We start from the raw sequence: 19013 nt of genomic DNA, 5'->3' as shown, positions 1-19013 counted from the left end.
CAATGACGCAGAAAGGAGAAGGGATCCGTTGTAGGGGCCAAGGCCTTCCAACGGTGAGTGGGGTGGGATGCAGAGCAAAGAGGATACCTGGCCTTTTGTGGGTGCAGGGACATGGACAGGTCTGGTGGCGGGAGGATGCTGCATCACCTCCCTAGTCCTGTCCCTACTGCAGCTTCCTTGTAACCGAAGCAGACAGAGCCTCGCAGCCATGAGCTCAGTGGGTGAATATGTGTGTGAGTGAATGAATGCATTAGTAAGTGACAAAACGAGAGGGCAGACACATTGCAGTTTCCTCTGTTCCTGTCCCTCAGAGCCAGCAGTGTTGGCACTGGGTGGGGTGGGGTGGGGTGGAGGCACAGGGGCCCTTGCTATGCAGCCAGTGTTGACTTGGCTTCCTCCCTGGGTGCAGTGAAACCAGAGGGATCTGCCTACACTAGCAGTAACCGGGGCAGATCGTTGCGTGGTAGGGTGCGAAAAAGAGCTGGAGAAGGAGCTGCAGCTGGACCTAGTGCAAGCTCCCACTGCACAGGTGGCACTGAGCTATGTAAAGTCTTTCCCTCTCTGGTAGCAGTTTCTTCATTTGGGAAAGGAACGGTCGGAGTAGATTATTTCTTAGTTTCTTCCTTTCTCTTTTCCTTTGCGTTTTCCTCCCTCCCTTCTTCCCTCCCTCCCTCTCCCCCTTTGCATGTATTTTTTTTGAGCCTGATTTGAGTTGGACCTAGTCTCCCCACTCAGTAACTTGCTGTGTTACTGCCCAAGGCCAGTCGGCCAGCCAACTCCCTCTGCTTCCTCCTCCTCGCTTCCATCCCTCCTGGACTAGTGCCTCCTCCTTCTCTGGCAGGGCAGCAGCCAGGCCAGACCCCAACCAGGGCTTTAGAGCTTTATTTTAGCATGTGCTTAATTAATGGGGAAAGAATAAAAGCTAGCATTCCTTGAGTGTGTCTTGCACACCGAAGATGGTACTAAGCATTTAATATACATTATCTAACTCAATCCTCACGGAAACACCAGGAGATAAGGACAACTTGCCCCATTTTACAGATGAGGAGAGCAAGGTTCGCAGAAGTTACGTTTCTTGCCCAAAGTGACACAGCCAGGAAGTGGTGGGGGGCGCAGATTTGACCTGAGGCTCAGCAGTTTCAAGCCTCCCTTTCAGAGTCTGGGAAGGAAGGATGCCGGGAGCCACTGAGGTACTCAGCTCCCAACAGCAATGAGTTTCAGAAAGACAGTGTGGACACTGATGGGATCTCAGGGTTGGCAGGAACCCGGCTTTGTCGTGGGAATTCTAACTGCAGAAAGGGATTGCCTGAAGTTCAGAGCAGAGAGCCCAGCGGTCAAGTTCTGCTCTGCCCCTTACCGAGGTGTGGTCTGAGCAACCACTTCACGGTGCCCGCTCCGACCTTCTCTGTGAATGGGCAGTGCTCCACAGCAGGGCCGTGGGCATAAGGGGCATGGCGTGTGCGGAAATACCAACGGGTGTGTCCACTTGCCTTTGTGGTTATTCAAGGGCATTTTTAAGTAATTTCTTTGGTAAATAATCCTTTTGTAAAGCCAAGAATGCACTCAAGAAAGACCTGATCTGATTATTTTGCGTAAATTCATGCACTGAGTTTGCTTAAAGTGGCAGAATTGGAATGGGACGACAAGACCCTCAGAGCAGCTCCCAGGACAGATTTCCCCAGAGGCTGGTGCCTCCAGGGCCTCTCCTGCCTCTCCTTCCCTAATTTTCAACATCACCCCCCAACACACACACAGACACCCCTCCCTAACGAATGTACCTGGGAGGGTAAGCCGTTTCTGCACTCTGCCTGACTTGTCAGCGGAACTCCCTTTGCCCCCCCCCCCGCCCCCCCCCCGCCCACCCCCCCCCCCCCTGCCCACCGACCCCTCCCGGAGCCCCTGCACGGAAGATCCGGGCAGCAGTGGAAGTGGTTTGAACCCGGCCCCTAGAGTCACAGCTCCCAAACTCCACCAAACCCTCCTGCTGTGTGAGCACATGCGAATCCGTAGGCCGTAGTTCTTCACCTGGAAATGGGCATAATAAGAACATCTGCCTCCTGCGGTTCCTGAGGGACAAGGTTGTCAGGGCAGGGGTCCAGTATCTGGTGGAAAGGAGCCTGCTCAAAATGATGCTGGCTGATGGCCCCCCAAGGGAAGGGCCTTCTGAGCTCCCACTGTCCTGCCCTGGCTCCACCTGTCCCCCAGGGCTCGCCCGGTGCCAGTCCTGCACACCCTTCTTCCCCACCCCAACTCCACATCCGTGCTCCACCTCACGTCTCACCTTGTGCCTCCAACAGGAAGTGAATACTCTGGCAATGCCTATGGCCACACCCCCTACTCCTCCTACAGCGAGGCCTGGCGCTTCCCGAACTCCAGCTTGCTTAGTAAGTCCCTCTGGGCTGCTCAGGCCCTCTGCTGTGCAGGGTGGGTGGGGTGCAAAGCTGGGCCAGAGTCATCTCAAATCTGGGAGGCCCAGGTTAGACCAGGGCCTGGGGAGACAGGTGTTACTCATAATTCCACCAGGAAGGCAGTGTGCCAGGTTGTAGCCAGGTAGTTTGGGGAAGAAGGCAGAAGGAAGACCTCCCTGCACCATTCTCTCTCTTAGTGCCCAAGGCCATGTCTATGAAATCTTTCTTTTGAGTAGAATCCAGGGCTTAGGCCTTGGAAGGACCAGAGTGGATTAAGGAGTCTCAGAGTAGATGCCCCACCTTCAGGGGTTCCCAGCCTGGCCTGGGCAGAAACTGGTGGGCGCTGTGCATAGTGTCTGCTGCCCCCTTCCGGGGAGCATGCTGATGGCACCTAGGACTGTCCTGTTGCCCACATCACCCATCTAAGTGGCTCACAAGTGCTCATGTGGCAGCAGCAGAACCCTGCACAGAAGTCCTCTGTTCTACCACACTCCTGGAAGTTGGCTTGAGATGTGGGCAGCCTTCAGAATCCGGGTCCAGAGAGTGACCTGCGGGCTGCTCTGCACCCCTCTTGCCTTGGGGCCTGGGCTGTGTAAAGAAGCTTTTCAGAAAACCTAGCCCCATAAGTGGGGAACTTGAGGAGTCCCACTCAGTCTCCCTGAGTGATGAGTTTGAACCATCTGGGCCAGAGAGAGGCAGTGGTGCAAGCGTGGCCGGCCCTGTGACACCATCGCAGGCCTGGCAGGACCGTCCGTTCCCCAAGACGCCCTTCTCCTGGTGTCCCAGAAATGGTGGGAAGGTGGCTGACCAGGACTCTCTATTTGCCTCCAGCCACCTTCTGTCCCGTTAGCCAGAAAGACTAAAGATGCAGAGACGTGCAGGGGGGGCAGGGGGCTGAGCCACCTCCCTGCAAAGCCTCCCCCATGGAGGCTGTCAGTGCACAGCCCCCATTGACCAGTCAGGATTCCAGTCTATCTGGTTTGGGGGAGGAAGTTTCTGTGACCTCACAGTTTGGGCAAAACAGGGGAAACCCCTATGGTCTCCCTGTGTGCGTGGTTCTCGGGGTTCCAGGTGTAACTGCTCTCTGTTGCCGTCTCTCTGAAACAAGGACGTTGAAGGTCACAGGAATCATAGGGGGAGGGACAAGAAGCCACCTCCTCATTCTGGCCAGAAACTCAAAGGTGAGGTCAGAGAAGGAGGAAACAAGCTGAGAGGAGTTAATCTTTGATGATCAGATAGGCGAGGGGGATAAATGATTAACCTGTGCTGTCTTAAAGGTTAGCAGATGCCAAGGAGGCTGTGGTGCAATTTCCCCTCCTGACCGGCGGTGTTGTTATTATTTTTTTTTGACGTGTCCAGGTTCCCCATATTATTACAGTTCCACATCAAGGCCAAGCGCACCGCCCACCACCGCCACGGCCTTTGACCACCTGTAGTCGCCATGGGGACAGTGGGAGCGACGGATCAGCAGGAGGACCAGGTCTGGGACAGCCCCCAGAGAGTCACAGAAAGGAATCTTTATTTATTACGTGAAAATAACCACAAGTCCAGCCTCGAGGGTCACACTCCCTGTGTGGTTGACTTAATGAACCATGAAAGACAGGACGACTTTGGAGAATGCCAGACTGTCCTCAAAGGTTCCTCAGTGAGTGCAGGAGTCCCAGGGAGAGACCTCCCATCCTGAAAGACACAGAACTGGAGAAATGTGGAGAGAAGAGGGAGCGGCAGAGCGCTTGAGAGGGATGGCAGACGGGGCCACAGTGGGCTTGGTGGCCCAGGGTGCCTCTGTGGCTCTACCATCAACACGCTCTAGTGTTCCTGGGTTGTTAGCACTTCTGTCCAGCCCACAAGTCACAGCCTGTGCAAAGGCTGTCCCCCAGTCACCCTCAGGGTCACTCCACTGAGCCACCTCAGAGTTGAGGCTCCTGCTGTCCACCCCCTAACCCAGCCTGCTCTGCTCCTCCTGCAACTCCCTCTTGGCTGCAGGCTGAGGGCTGGGTCCAGTCACCCAGAAGCTCCACCTGGCGGTCAAGGGGCCTTCCCTCTGCCCGCTGCTGTGATGTACCAGCGCACCCAGCTTCTCCTCCTGCAGCTCATCCCAGAGAGCCGCCTCTCACAGCTGGACACAGACTTTCCAAAGGGCCCCACTCAGAGCAGGCAGAGCTGCTGGGGACCTGGCCTAAGCCCCTCGCACCGGAGGAGGCCTGCTGCCTCCCGAGCCAGTGATGCAGGTTCCCTCTGCACCTGCAGCTCCTGCCCCAAGGCCTGACTGTAAATACTGTAAATGCAGCTCTGCGTGGGTCCAGCTTCCTTCTGTCCACCCAGACTGTGGCCTCTCAGTGAGTTGTCTCCCTGCCGTGTTGGGCTTCTTTCCCCAATGCTTTTTTCTTTTTTAACGACCACCACCGTTGCCACTCGACTCAATAAAGCATTACTCCATTTCAGGCTCCAGGGTTGACTGGGGAGGAGGCACCAGGACTCGGCTTTGTCCAGAGACCTCAGGTTCAGTGGATAGTGAGCTCACTTGGGGGCCAGGAGTGCAAATGGCCATCTAATACCCAGGAGCCTGACGTAGTATTCTCCCTCTGCCGGGCGAATACATGTTTCGTGAACATGTTTAACGTGGGGCACACCACCTGTCCCACACTTTGACCGCTCCAGCTCTGAGTAAAGTGAGCACACGGCATAGTCCTGGGCCAGTCGTAGATGCCCCATAAGTGGCTGCTGTCATTAAGAGAAACCAGAGAGCTGGTGGGGAGGCAGGCGACCACGCCGAAAGCGGCTGTTCACAGAAGCCGCCCTGTAGCCTGGTGGTGTGAAGGACAGAAGTGGGAAGATGTTGACTGGGCTGCTGTGCCAGGCTCAGGGTGGAGGCCTCTTATCGGTGAAGCTAGAATTAGCCACACATTACATGTGGAGAAACTGACACTCAGAAAAAATCCAAGGGGCAGGTGGTAGGTTCAGTCCTGTATGGCTGCCAGAGAGTCTTAGATGCAGGGGAGCCTTGGAGAGGCACGGGGTGACAACGCCAAGAAGTAGGGAGGGAGCCTGCAGGGACACCCCCTTTCTAATAAATGTTGGAGAACTAGGGGGCACATACCATGGTGGCATGGTAGCTCTGCCCCCAACACAGTGCTTGGCCCCAGGGGCTCCCTGCTGCCCACGTGGACCCTCTCTGTGGGGGACTCTGGAACAAGCAGGATTGTGTGGCGCATTCAACATCTGGGAACATAGCAATTGGGGTTGAGTCAGACAGGAGAGCATTCCTCACTCCCAACAGCCAGCATCCAGGGACTCTGAGGTGGGGAGGGCAGAGCCTGAGAAACAGGAGAGGCTGAGGACCCTCGAGGAGGGCGGCACGGAGCCACGGGTCAGGGGATGCTCCCAAGGACGAAACCGGTCCCTGTCTCTTCCCAGGGGATCTGAGATGACATTTGTCCTTCAATATCAGGGTTTCCCTTTGGCTATAAGCCTGGAGGTGGGACCGAGCCCTGTATACCTGAGACTCCTCGTGATCCTGAACTCTGGGTTCCTGAGGTCCCAAGACAGCTGCCACCTGGTTCTGGGGCCACAGTGAACCCCTATTCAAGAATCACTGGGACACACATGGTGCCCAGGCAGCCTGCCGAGCCTCAGAACACTGGTGCACCTGGCTGGACCTGTCCCCCACCCACCCCAGTGACACAGGGACTTGGGCTATGCTTGTGCTGCAGGAGACTGGCTCCCTGAGGTGGCCTGTGCACCCAGGACACCACTCAGACAGTGTGGGTGAGTGTGCGGTGGGACTGAGGGCAGTGTCCACTGTCAAACCGTGGGGCCCTTCTGCGACTCAGGAAACACCATCATCTGTGTGTTGGGGGAGAGAGAGGACTCGAGGTGCTGATGGGACAAGCTGAGGTAGCACATGCGGTCACAGCAGAGAAGGGTGTGAGGAGAAGGAGGGGGACGGAGGGGGCTGCAGTGCCTTGGCGGGAAGCCACTTTCTCTGGGCTGTGCGGAAGGGTGGGAAGCCTCAAGGCAGCTTCATGGGAAGGGGGCTAGCTGCCCTGGAGCCCGCAGAGACCCCATGTGGGCCAGGAAGTGCCTGTACAGGGGGAGACAGAGCAGTTCGAACCCTACCTGGGCCCACCAGGTGAGACAGAGACCATCTTTCCAAGGTGGGCTGGAGCTGCTGAGACCCTCTGCGCTGTAGGCTGGGGCGGGGCAGCTGGGAGCCCCGCCTCCAAGGCAGGCCAGCCCCTGGGCTGAGTCCAACCCTCCCTTAGCTTCTCCAATCTTCCTGCTGTACGTTGTTACTAGAGAACAAGAATCTCCTGCCCCTCCTTGCCAGGGACACACTTGATGGTCATGGTCGCACAACCTCAGGCAGGGGAGTTAGTTCGGTGGCCCTCAGGCAGGGAAGCCTGCTGAGGGCTCCCCTCTCCTGCTTCCTCCCCTCACACGCCTTTCCCACACATCCACCTGCGTCTTCCTTACGCTGTCCTGGTGTCCTTGTCCTGGAGTGGGTGCAGGAAGAGGGAGCTGACCCCCAGTGGCTTGGGGGCTCCTTCCTGGCCCTCTTTCACCGACACCCCCCACTTAACTGCTCCCATTCTGTCTTCCCTCACCCTCAGAAATGATGACAACCCTTCACTTAGCCGTAGTGTCTTTCCGTTTGTAAAACTTGTTCATATCCATCCATTTTCCTCTCTAATTCAGGGCACTAGCCCCATTGTGCACTTGGGGAAACTGAGAACAAGAGATGATCTTTTCAAGGTCATTCAGAGGAGTTTGAACCATAGTTGAATCTGCACCCTCATCTAAGGCCTGTAAGGCCACCTCTGGATGTGGCCAGGCTTCTGCAGAGGCCTCAGGCCCTTTTGGTTTGGGGAGCAGCGTGGGGCTGGGGGTGGGGGCTGGGCAGTTTCTGGCTCCCAGCAGGCAGAGTAGTCCTGGGTGTCTAGAGTAGCCCAGAAGCCAGCCTTCAGGTGGAGGAGGAAAGCCAGGCTGACCCCGTTTCCACTCCATCCTTGGCCTCAAGTCTCTGCCCTCCAGCCTTCAGGGCCACAGGGCACATCCACCTGAAAGATCTCAGATGTGCCTGTGCCCCAGGCTGTGTCACCTTCTCATAGGTGTCACGGCTGTCATTCTGGTGAAAGCAAGTGTCCCCCATCCCATGAAGGTGGCTGACTGCCTCTCCCTCACCTCCTTCTCTCTCCTTTTTCCTCTCTTAGCTCCCTATTCCAGCCCCTCTTCTGCTGTGTTCAAAAGCAATCATTCCTTTCGCCACCGTTTAAGAGACCTTTGCATCTCCAGGGTGTGGGAAGAGCTCAGAGGCCCTGAACAGGATCAGGAGACGCCCTCTCCACCCCCTCTCTTTGGCTTCTTCTTCTCATTGCCTTCTTCTCTTCCTCTGGGTCCTTGGGGGGCTGGGGACACCGCACTGGGGGCCATTACCTCCTGGTTGCAGAGACCCCCCCTCCCCTCACACATGCACACACTACCATCAGGGCCCTCCAGTCTCTCAGCCCCTCAACCAGAGCTGGTGCCCTGCTCCTTGGAAGAAGAAGCTGGGGGAGGCAGGCAAGGCTGGTGTCTCCGGTCAGCATCCTCTGTGGACAGCAGTCTTTTCCTCCTCTTCCCGGGCAGCAGAGGCCAGGTCCTGGCTGAGGCCAGGTCCCAGCTGAGGAGAGGCTTGCTGGAGATTTGGGGCAGGGGCTCAGGTCTCCTGGGGGTGGGAAGTGGGGAGCTGGGTGGGGGAGGGAGGTGGCCCAGCTCTTCCATCTGTGCCCGTGGCAGCCAGCCAGACTGGGGAGTGAGGCGCTGCCTGCAGCTCTCCCAGGGAAATGTGATTTCCCGCGAGTGAAGCGGACTGTGCAGCGTGGAAATTGGCTCTTTTCTGAGTGAGCAGCGGCTGCTGCGGAGTCTGCGGGCTGGGCCGCGGGAAGCTGCGCTGGCCCCTGGAGTGCGCTGGGAGCAGCCATGTGCTGAGAACTCATTAGGGATAAATCAAACCAGCAGCAGCATGGAGCCAACTCCGCACCTCCCCCCGCATGCCCAAGACACCCACTGCCCCCAACTCCTCCCCAGCCAAGCCACTTCCCGTGTCAGAGAGCGCAGGCCCACACACCAGTTAGACACAGGCCACCCTAAACCCAGGAGCCAGCTTGGAGGAGAGATGTATGTATTTACAAATAAATGTTTGTTTGCTTTATGTTTGTTTGCTTTTTGGGGGGTGGTGTCATAGGTAGCAAGCTTAACTGACAACAAAGACCTTGCTAGGAGCCTGGACTGGGAGCTCACCTTCACGCCACCTCAGCTTTCCACTATCCTCCAGCTGCCTTTTCATATCTGCCTCTGCCTCCTGGGCACCAGAGGGGAGGCCCTAGCTGCAGGTCACACGGGCCCCCCCACAACTACCCACTGGAGAGATGAGAGGCCCAATCTACCCACCTGATCCCCAGGGACCTCACCGCAGCAGATCAGAAAGTGTCCGCAAAGGATGAGCGCGGTCTGAACGGAAACTCAGCTCCCACCAAAGGGAAAGAGACGGGGTAGAAGGAAGGGACAACTCCTGGCAAAACCAGGTGGGGGGCAGGGGCTGCTCCATTGGCCATTCCAGGGACTGAGCCATGAGGGTCCTTGGAGCCTGTTAGTTACAATCATCGTACCCAGCCCCTGTGATAAGGCCCTCATCTCTGTTCCCAGCCCCCCCCCCCAAGAGCCCGGGCCTGGACCTGGCACCCCCCCACTGGTGCCTCCTGGGGTCCTGAGTTTCCTCAGCTGTGAAATGCGAGGCTTAGGCCAGGGTGACGTGTGGCCCGGACACTGTGACTGCACAGTCACCTGGGTCAGTGGAAGGCAGTGCAGCCTCGTCTGACTGGTTCAGGTATGAAGCCTTCCTTTCCCCAAATTCCCCAGGTAATTTTCCGCTAAACCACAGGCAAAACCATGTTCTCACATTCGGAATCCTGTCTCTGTTTGGGGTGGGGGTGAGGGTCTTAGGGTGCTGTGTCAGCTGGCTGAGTTACAGCCAGGCGTTGAAAGCCTTCCAGCCTGGGGCAGACACCAGAGCCCACTGGCCACAGTTAGTACAGGCCGGCTCGAGAAAGTCACACTCATTCATTCGGAAGTCTCTCACAAACCGCCTACTATGTGCCAGACCCTGTGTTAGGCAGCCTGAAGAAAACAAGATGAATCCAGTTGGATTATTATATCCCCCCAAAAAACACAATAAACCAAAGACAAAACAAAAAGCCCTTGGAGCTTAGAAATGAGACTTTCATGAAAGTCACTTGCAGAGCAAGGTGGGACAGCGATGACAGGCATGAGAGATGTGACAGAAAGTACTGTCAGGGGCCAGGAGGTATTTGCAAAACCCCTTAGGCCCTGGGCCTTCCTCTGCCATTCTTAGCTTCTCCAAGGAGCAGCCACCAGGAACCGACCACAGACTCTAATCCTCGGGCCTAAAGTCTTCTTGGGAAAGGGCCTCCGCCTGTGTTTCTGTGTCTCAGGGAGGGTGGTAGGCAAGAAGTACATGTCCTTTCCCAAATACCTGCTGCCCCCACTGCGGCCACCAGCTTGGCCTGGCGCCAACCTGGGCACCCAGACGGGGGCCTGCACTGGAGGGCTTGGGCCTTTCTCACACAGTGTGCAGGGAAAGGGGTAGCTTCCAAGGGCCTTAAAACAGAGCAGGAGCTTCCTCTCCCTACATGATCTTGGCTGGTCCCCTTCTACCCACCACAGTACCCTCCTCATGAGGCTGGGACCAGCCCAGCCATGTGACCACAGGTCCAAGAGGCTGAACGGAAGAGAGGATGAGGGTCCTGGATAGACAGGGTGGGACAGAGGCCCAGGAGGGGAGACAGGTGTATGGAGGTGGAAACTCAACTGGCTGTGAGTTCTAGGTCTTGGCTCTTCCTCCCCATAACCTCCAGCTCAAGGGTGGTGACAGTGGTACAGGCCTTGGGGACAGGCCTCACCTCCCTGGTCCCTTCCTCCATCTGCATTTTCTCCAACTCTACTTGGAGGCTGGAGGGAGGGCCTGAGGACTGCGACACTGTGGTGGCAGCAGGTGCCCCTCCTGTGGTGGCCAGCCCAGGGTGGGAGCTGGGGGTGGCCCAGACCCAGCAGAGGCTCAGGACCCATCTGGGCATGTCTCCTGCTAAGGAGGAGCTGAGGTGGGGGAGGGGAGGGCGGGGAGGTGAATAAATAATAGGAAATAAAACTTCATGAAGCAGAAAATAAAAGGCAGATTATACAGATGTGGCAATTTGAAGGATCATTGCCTCTGTCCTCTTTTTAACTGCTGCATCTGGAGTTTTGAAGCCGCTTATACTCTCCCTCCCTCTGCCAGGTCCCCGCCTGGCTGGAGGCCCCCACAGGGCCAAGGCATGCTTGGGGACAGCACCTCCAGTGGCTCAGCTGCTGGCATCTCCTGGTACCAAGAGATAGCGCCAGGCCCTGGATGCGCCCGCAGGGCTGGGCAGCGGAAGGAAGGTGGGCGGGGTGAAGCCCTGAGAGAGGGTGGCTGTGGCTGTGTCTTAGAGAGGAAGGGGCGCGTCTCCGAGAGCAGAGCGTGGGCGAGGACAAGGATGGTTATGGGGGTTGTGGACAGGCAGGGATGACAGAAAGAAGCCCGGGTAATCAGGAATGGGGTGACGATTTGGGTTGGCAGGACTAAGGGTGCCCCTTGCTAAGGGGGTTTGGAGGACGCTTAGTTGGTGGAGATGTCTAGAGCTCTGTGTCTTAGTGCAGGCAGCTTCTTTCTCATCTTCATCAGAATTCATTTGTTAAGCTCCAGTTTGACACTGTGCCAGGTGCTATATAAACAGACATGGTCCTTGCCCTTAAGGAATTTCCAGCCTAAGACACACACACACCGACATTTTGTTTATCTTATTTTAAATATTAATGTATTCCCCACCTTGCTCCAGAGAGAGCCTGAGACAGCTCACAGGAAATGCACATAGTAAACTAGTAAAATATGACTGAGAAATGCAGCGAGGGGTCTGGTGGGCTTGAGCGGCCTCGGGGGCTGGCTGTACCTGGGCCCGAGTCTCTCGGGGGCCAGGTCGAAGGGCTGCCCGGTCACTTACCTGATTCATTTGCTGGACAAAGGAATCATTGCTTCTCTGCGCATGTTCCTCCCAACCCTGTCCCTGTCACACCAGATAGGGAGGGACAAAGAGATCAAAGAATAGAAGCTTCTACCCGACACCAGAGGTGAGGTGGAGGCCTCGCTGGCTCCAGCCTCCTACCACCCTGGAGGGCTGTCTTCCAAAGCAGTGGGCAAACGGTGGTCACAGAACCATCGCTGCAAACAGGGAGTCAGGAGGAGAAGGCGCTTAGTTCAGACTCGGGCGTAAGTAGCATCTGCAGAGACAGTGACCTCGTCCATGTCCTGCAGGCAGTTAGCACTGCAGGTCTGAAGTTCGGAGCAGAGATGGGGCAGACGGCTTAGACAAGGACCGTTCCCAGAAGTTCCCCGAGGCCCTGCGGACAGCAGCCCCTGTGGAAAGGCCGAGTTCAGGGGTGGGAGGAGCGAGGAAGAAAGGCAGAACCCAAACATGCAAGTACAATAGCGCGTGGAGTGCTAGAGCCAAGGGAAGTCGGAGCTTGAGGCCCAGGGTTTTCCACCCGAGGTGGCACGCCCACAGCGGGGGCCTGGGGACACAGCAGATGCCCGACTGCCGGGTTCCCACCCTCAGGAGGCTGTGTTCTCCTGGGAGCAGAGAGGGGAAAGGTTGGAGGGGCGAGGAAGGGTGTAGAGAGTTACAGACTCGGTGTGATGGAGAGTGACTGGGGAGGAGGGCTCAAGCAAGGCTTCCTGCGGGAGCTGGCATCAGATGTCAGTGGGCTTCTCTTCCCACTCCTGGGAGGACCTGGAATTTCTCCACAGCAAGTCCCAGTCCCTATCCTTTGGGGGGGGGGACTCCACCCTCCACCCATCTCGGAAAATGGGTTCTGATCACCTGAAGTTCCTGACCCTAGTGACTGATTCGGAAATGGGCCGTGGCCCAGGGCACGTCGTTCAAAGAAACGCTCCTCCTGGACTTTAGTTTGCACTCTCCAAGGCGCAGATGTTCTCTGTGGGCTGGACTTGCACCCAGAGGAGGGGGTCCTGGGTCTGGGCCGTCTTGGTACCACCAGGGGGCCATTCCTGCCTGCTAAGCCTGGAAGGTGGAGCCCAGGGAGCCCCGGAGTAGGCCTCACCTGGCCTGGATGCAGACCTTCTAGTTATTAGAGCCAATCTGTCCTTTCTCGCTGAAGCCCAACTGAGTTTTGTGACTTTCAGCACCCAGGCAGGCAGAGCCGTGTGCAGAGGCCCAGCCCCGATCCGGACTCACAGGTCTGAGGGCAGAGCCCGAGTCCGAGCCCGAGCCCAGAGGAGGGGCGGGTGCGTGAGGCCAGTGAGGCTGTGTACTAATAGCTAACCCACCCTGATTTCCTTCTGGGCCAGGCATTGTTCTCAGGTGTTTACGTGCATAACTTCACTTAATCCCCAAGGGCTGCGTGAGGTAAGTAGTGTTATTATCCCCTTTTATAGGGAAGCAGAGGGGAGCAGAGGAGGCTAAGGCACTGGCCCCTGGGCTGACATAAGGGACAGCTGGACTTGCTCCCAGGCAGTTGACTCCAAGGCCTGTAGGTCAGACAGGCCATGTGGCCAACAGGCCAGAGGTCCCCGAGAGGGGAGGAGGATGAATGTTGAGAAGACACTGGATTTGATGGTAGAGGGCCATCAGTGGCCCCTCTCGGCTACCACCCGAGAGGTGGCGTTTTAGGGAGGGGTGGGGTGGAAGCCAATTTGTAAGGGGTGAATGGGACCCAGGAGCCAGATGAGGGAGAGAAGCAGCTACAAAGACCATCTTTTTCTTCATGATGGTGATGCTTGAAGGTGTTTGCAAGGTGAGATAACGAAGGGGTAAAGATTAGGTCCAAGGACCTAGCTAAGGACCCCGGAGGGAGACAGGTTCACGGTAGGCAGAGAAGCGGGTGGGCTGTGTGAGGGCTCAGAGGAGGGGTCAGTCTGAGGACTGTGGAGAGACTGCCGCCTCCGGAGAGGGGAAGAGGAAGGGACAGGTAAAGGTGTGAGCCACAGTTACTGGTGAGGGACACAGGCACCCAGAAGAGCTGGAGGCAGAAGTGTTGGCAGAGGTGTGGCGGGGAGAGCAGGGCATTCAGGAAACCTGTAAGTACCAAGTACGTGGGAGCACACTGGGTTGGGGAACAAGGGAGGAGGGGCAGGTGTGGGGCTGTCACGTCGTCACAAGGTTCCAGGCTGCTGTCTTCCTTTCCCCCTTTTATTTCTGACTTTGGACTTCCGGATGAGCTGCACTAATAGCACAGGGCATCTCCGGGCTGTGTGCGGACTCTGCCAGTGAGCCTTACACACTTGGGTCATCTTGTCTTCTTAAAGCGAGGCTCCTCTGAGCACTGAGCGTGCCCTCTACTGTCAGAGAACTGTACTCCTGGCTTCAGGTGAGGTCCCTTATGTTCTGGCCTCAGCTCCCTTACACTGTGTGTCCCTCAACCTGCCTCCCCACGCCCTCCAGCCCAGCTCCTTCCAACCCAACACACCCCCTTGTCTCCATCTGACTCTGGGCCCTCAGAGAAAGGACGCAGGCCGAGGCCTCAGTGACCTTTTGTTCTTCCCTGGTGCCTGGCAAACAACAGACTAAGGAGGTCATAGCCAGACGTAGCGGAGATGTGGAGACAGGGTTCCCGCCTGAGTCACGACAGCTCAGGGCTCTGGAGCCTGCACTCCCCTGGGTGGGAACTGAAGACCTACTGCCACCGGCCTGCAGAGGCGGAGCTCATCTCCAAGAACCTGCGCCCCCTCCTCCTGCAGCGATGGACCAACCCACAGTCCGTGGGAGAGAAGAGCGGGGAGGCAAGAAGTCAGACGTAGGCCTGTGGGTCTGACCTGCCCCACACCCAGGACTGGGGTTGTTTCCACTTCTGTTGTTTTCCACCTGGGTGGGGAGCACTCGGCTGTCCCCCTAGGGCTCCAGACATTTTTTCCCTCTCATCTGCAGGATGATGTCGAAGTCTTTGCCCTTTGCGGGGTAGAGATGTGTCTGGATACTGGAGGGCTGGCCTGGGCCACTCCTGGTTCTGGCTCTGGCAAGACAGACTGACTTCCTGCTGTCAGTGATCTTGGTGCTCCAGCAGACACCTGGGCCCAGGAGCCAGGAAGATGCAAGCCCGCCTCCCAGTGGCCACCTGCCATAACTGCAGCCCAACACCCCGTCTCCACCCCCCTGGCAGCACTAGCCCAGGGCCTGGGCACCATCCCCTGGCTCTGCAGGCCTCCCGTACCGAGGTGAAAGGGAAGTGCCGGTTCTGTATGAGCAAAGCAGCATCAAGCGTTACACGCGTGCACACATGCAGTTACATGAGTGCACACATGCAGTTACAAACCTCTGCCTTTTACGCTGGTTTTAGAAATAAGGATATATGTTCAGTGAGGCCAGATAACTCATCCGAGGCCATCTACCTTAAGTATCAGTCCTGGGTCAAGTCATGCCCACCCAACACCTGGCCTCTGCCTCAGTAGCACCAAACGATTGAGCTGTGCTGTGCGGTTACCTGCACCGCACATCAGAGTTGCCCAGGGGCTGTGGGAGGGCACGTCTGCACCCTGGAACTAAGCCTACTGCACCCGAGCCCCTGGGCACAGGCAGCAAGGTGTCTTCAGCTCACCTTCACAGCAAGATGATTGTTTCTATGCCACCAGCTGGGAACCGGAGGGCAGAATTGTCACTTCTGGGAAAGTCAGGGACACATTCAATCATTTTTAAGTTCCTTAGCACTGGCCCATGAATTGGTCAGTATTACTTGGGAAATGAATGAATGAACAAGTGAGTGGGCGAGGCCTCCTCCAGTGTGATAGCAAATGTGCGACCGTTGCACACAAACACACAGCGCTCTACACACAGGCACAGGCATGCATGTACACACACACATATACACTCACAGACATTCACATGCCTGAAGGGCAGAGGGGATCCAGCCAGACAAACTCCAGGTGGCCCCAGCTACCCAGCCCTCCCTTCCTCATACACTCATGCACACCTGTCTTCAGTGACCTGTATTTATTGCACACCCATTGGGTGCATGGCTCAGCCCCAGGCCCTGGTCGGACACCTCTGACCACCAAGGGCCAGCCCCACTTGGGAGAGATGCAGGCCCCAGGGCTGGTTACAAGCAGGAGGAGGCCACGCAGGGAGGCTGGAGAGGCAGCGTGCCAGCCAGCAGGCGGCAGGCAGGCAGCAGAGAGGCCCCTCTTGGCGGCAGCCTGTGGGCACACTTGGCTGAACAGAGACAATGGTGGCTGCTACTCCAGCCCAGCCTCCTTCCCACAGGCACAGCCTCAGGTCCCTGAGTGTCCGGAACCCCTGCCCACCCCCGAGAACAGGCTCAGCTGGGAGCAGCCAGAGGGCAGCTCAAGGGGACTTCTCAGGGATGGCAGGGATGCAGAGGGGGTGTGGTGGCCCTGGGGAATGAAGCTTTAAGGGATTGGGTGTGTGGGAGGGGGTCTGGTCCTCAAACTCTCCTCAGGGCAGCTCCTTCCAAGAGAGCCCCAAGGGGGTGGGTCACCACCTCTTACCCTCAGCCTCCTCAGGGGGCTGAACCTCTTTCTTGGCCCTGGGGACACAAAGGCCCCTTGTCCATGGCTCCCCTAGAGCCCCCACCAGTTTTGGGCCATTGGCCCTGCTCTGTTGATTGGCATTTGGGCACGGGAGGCGGGACGCTCTCCATTGCCCTGGCGCAGGGCCCACTTTAGGGAAGGGGACACAAAGGTGCAGGCCACAGTGTCAGTCAGCCTCCCTGGGCCCTGAGGCCTGCCTGCCTGCTTAAACGCTGTCCCCTCCCAGGGCAGGGCCAGCGTGACCCTGCTCCCTCAGTCACAGGAGACTGGTTGGGGTCTTCCAGGGCCTCTCCCAGTAGGTCACCTGATTCCCAGAGCAAGACCACCCCCAGGACATAACTGCCCAGAGGCCTCTGCTGCCCCAGACTCCCCAGGAAGCTCAGCGTCCACCATGCTCTGCTTCTCAAACAAGTGCTGAGATGCCCCCAGGCTCAGGAAGCACAGCCACTCTGGAGTTTGGAGGAGTGGAGATTAACATGGGACAAACTCTGGGGGTGGAGCCAAATCTTTGGCTTCCATCCTCCCTCAGGAGGGCCAGGGACTGGGGCAGTGAAGGACCTGCCACAGGGGGGCGGGCAGAGCAGTACTGGCAAAGCTCAGAGAGGGAGTAGGCTGTCCTCCAGCAGGGAAGGGAGTGGCCTCACCCCTGTCATGGGGCCACTAACAGAGGCTCCCCACAGGGTTTCACCGCAGGTCCACCCCAGAGCAGGGGCCAAAGTCTGTGAGGGGACACTGCTTCACAGCTGATGGCGGTTCCGCTTGGGGATAATCTTCCGGTAGGTTCTTCGCTCTGAGATGTTGCGCTTCACCTTGGCCGTGGTGGGGGCCTCATCCTGGTGCAGAGAGGGGCTTGAGTGGGACTTCTTCAGGCTGGGCTTGGGCTCCTGTGCGTCTCCAGCTTCCCTCCCCAGCTGCTCCTCCCACAGGTCCAGGTCATCTGAGGGGCAGTGCAATCGGGTCACCAGCAGCTGCATGTACATCTCATAGCGGGTTTTCTGCAACACACAAGTACCCCCACCTTAGCACCACCTGCCTCCAGGTCGGGAGGAGGCTGGAGCCATGAGGGACAGACAGTTCACATATGCGTAATGCTATGGTGACAAAAACTTCTGCAGAAAGAGGACTGGATCGACAGCTAGCATCTGCGTTGTACCTGCAACCAGTATTACCTGGACAGTGTTACAGTAACGCCGATGAGCCAAGCCTCTTCTAACAGCCAATACCATGCGGTGCAGTAACTGACATCTCCCAGACACTGGAAGATCTGTGACCCACCGGGCAGGCCTGAGATCTGCACAGCGCTGCACGCAAACAGCCCACGTCTGCACTGAACTCTTGCTGAGTCCAAACAGCATTTTAACTTAGGCATTTGGAGACTGTGGTGCCAATGGCTCTCATCTGCTCAACACTCCTAAGGCCTCTGTCACTAGAACCTCCAGATATGGTTCCCAGTTTGCTCAGTGCTTTCCTACTCCCCTTCGCACAAGGTCATCACCCCAGCCTGGGAGGTTAGGTGGGGCACACACCGCTGACCCTGCTTATACAGAGGGTAGGAGGCCTCGGGTGCTGAACATCCTGCTGGTCAGTGGTGCAGGGCGGCTGGAATTCTGCAGGGAGACCTGGGTCCTGATGGCCACCCCTGGGGCCTCTTGGAGGTGGTGTGCTCACAGCCATGGATGCAACAAGCTGGAGGGACAACCAGGCCAGGAGAGAATAGCATAGGGGCCCAGTGGTACAGCCAGCAGGAGACACTGATGCTAGCTTCTCTGGTGTCTGCCTTTGGATCACCTCTGAGCCCTCTGTTGTCACACTGCCCCTCGCCTGTCCTTGCTGCTTATGTCCTAGAATGTGCACCGACATCAGGCCAAGGCAGAAATTGGGTAGGGGGTTGGGGGTTAAAACAGTTCGAACTGATCCTAGAACTAATAAAGGTCATTCCTTAGTTAATACCCTAAATGACTTCAGTAGAATGTAAATTTATCGGGTTTGGACAAGTTATTTGATCTATCCATGCCTCAGTTCCCTCATCTATAAAATGAGGATCATAGTCCCTACCGCGGACATCTTCGTAATTTAAGAAGATAATCTATGCAAGTAATACAAGCTCCACAAATACAGCCTATAATCAGTAGGTACTAGGAGAAATAATTCATCCAACGTACATTTTTCCTTCAACTTAGGAAAGGTCAAATACACTCTTAGGAGAAAAAGTTATACAAATAACGTTCCCTAACAGTGTTTCAGACAAGCGGCTGGTCTGTGGTCCCAGAACACGAGGACACACACCCTGTGCAAGCACCTGTATGCAGACCGCGCACAGGAGCACCTGGCGGGCCCTGAGGGACTGCGGAGCGGAGTCTGCAGTGCCGGATACGGCCACGAGGGGGAGGGCGTGAGCTGATGTCTCACCTCGTGCTCCAGATACTCCTTCCTCAGGCGGTATTCCTCCAGCTCCCGGCCACGACCCCGCCGCTCAGGTAATTTCCTTTGCAAATCCAGCAGGTCGTCGGATGCGGCGTCCAGGCAGTTCTCGTGGGATCGATGCTGCTCCTCCTAGTAGTAGGAGGCAGTGGGGAAAGCAATCCCGCACGTCCCCCTCCTTCCTGGTGCACTGCTCACCCCACCCACTCCATTCCCACAGCTAGAAGTGCAGCTTCATCCCCTTCCTGGGTCCAGGTGTTCGGCAGCCCCTCCCCCTTCCCAGCCAGGTGCACAGCCCCGCACTCCCATCATCTTTGATCTAGTCCTCCAGTCTGTATACCCCCTTCCCTCGATGTCCCAATCCCTCCCCGTGGCCCTACCAGGGAGCTCTGGGCTGGGCCCACGGGCAGGATGGGCCGCACGAACCGGCGCTGGGAGCCCACAGCAGCCGGGAAGGGTGGCGCGGAGTGCACAGCTGCGGCCAGGTTAATGCGCGCGATCCAGGAACTCATCTCCTTGGCGGTGCTGAGGACAGAGAGGCCCAGCGTGGG

The 19013-nt window shown here is 57.2% G+C and overlaps 2 protein-coding genes across 9 annotated transcripts in view; one reads left to right on the top strand and one right to left on the bottom strand.

Annotated features, from left to right (window-relative positions):
• PAX8 (paired box 8) overlaps positions 1-8601 on the top strand; it is a 56618-nt gene extending 48017 nt beyond the window's left edge. For all 4 annotated transcript variants that reach the window (XM_045193888.2, XM_024558521.3, XM_045193887.2 and 1 more), the window contains 2 exons: positions 2298-2384; positions 3768-8601. In XM_045193888.2, the coding sequence (XP_045049823.1) occupies positions 2298-2384; positions 3768-3844 (164 nt within the window). In that variant the 3' untranslated portion in view covers positions 3845-8601. The remainder of the gene's footprint in view (positions 1-2297; positions 2385-3767) is intronic.
• Positions 8602-15469: 6868 nt separating this feature from the next.
• The window catches only part of PSD4 (pleckstrin and Sec7 domain containing 4), a 31748-nt gene continuing 28204 nt past the window's right edge, over positions 15470-19013 (bottom strand). For all 5 annotated transcript variants that reach the window (XM_024558601.3, XM_045193833.3, XM_045193832.3 and 2 more), the window contains 3 exons: positions 18843-18987; positions 18451-18594; positions 15470-17036 (listed from right to left, as the gene is read on the bottom strand). In XM_024558601.3, the coding sequence (XP_024414369.2) occupies positions 16779-17036; positions 18451-18594; positions 18843-18987 (547 nt within the window). In that variant the 3' untranslated portion in view covers positions 15470-16778. The remainder of the gene's footprint in view (positions 17037-18450; positions 18595-18842; positions 18988-19013) is intronic.

Source organism: Desmodus rotundus, chromosome 5, assembly GCF_022682495.2.
Source record: "Desmodus rotundus isolate HL8 chromosome 5, HLdesRot8A.1, whole genome shotgun sequence".
NCBI lineage: Eukaryota > Metazoa > Chordata > Mammalia > Chiroptera > Phyllostomidae > Desmodus > Desmodus rotundus.
The sequence above is the reverse complement of the archived record's forward strand: the minus strand, read 5'-3'. Positions and strand labels throughout refer to the sequence as shown.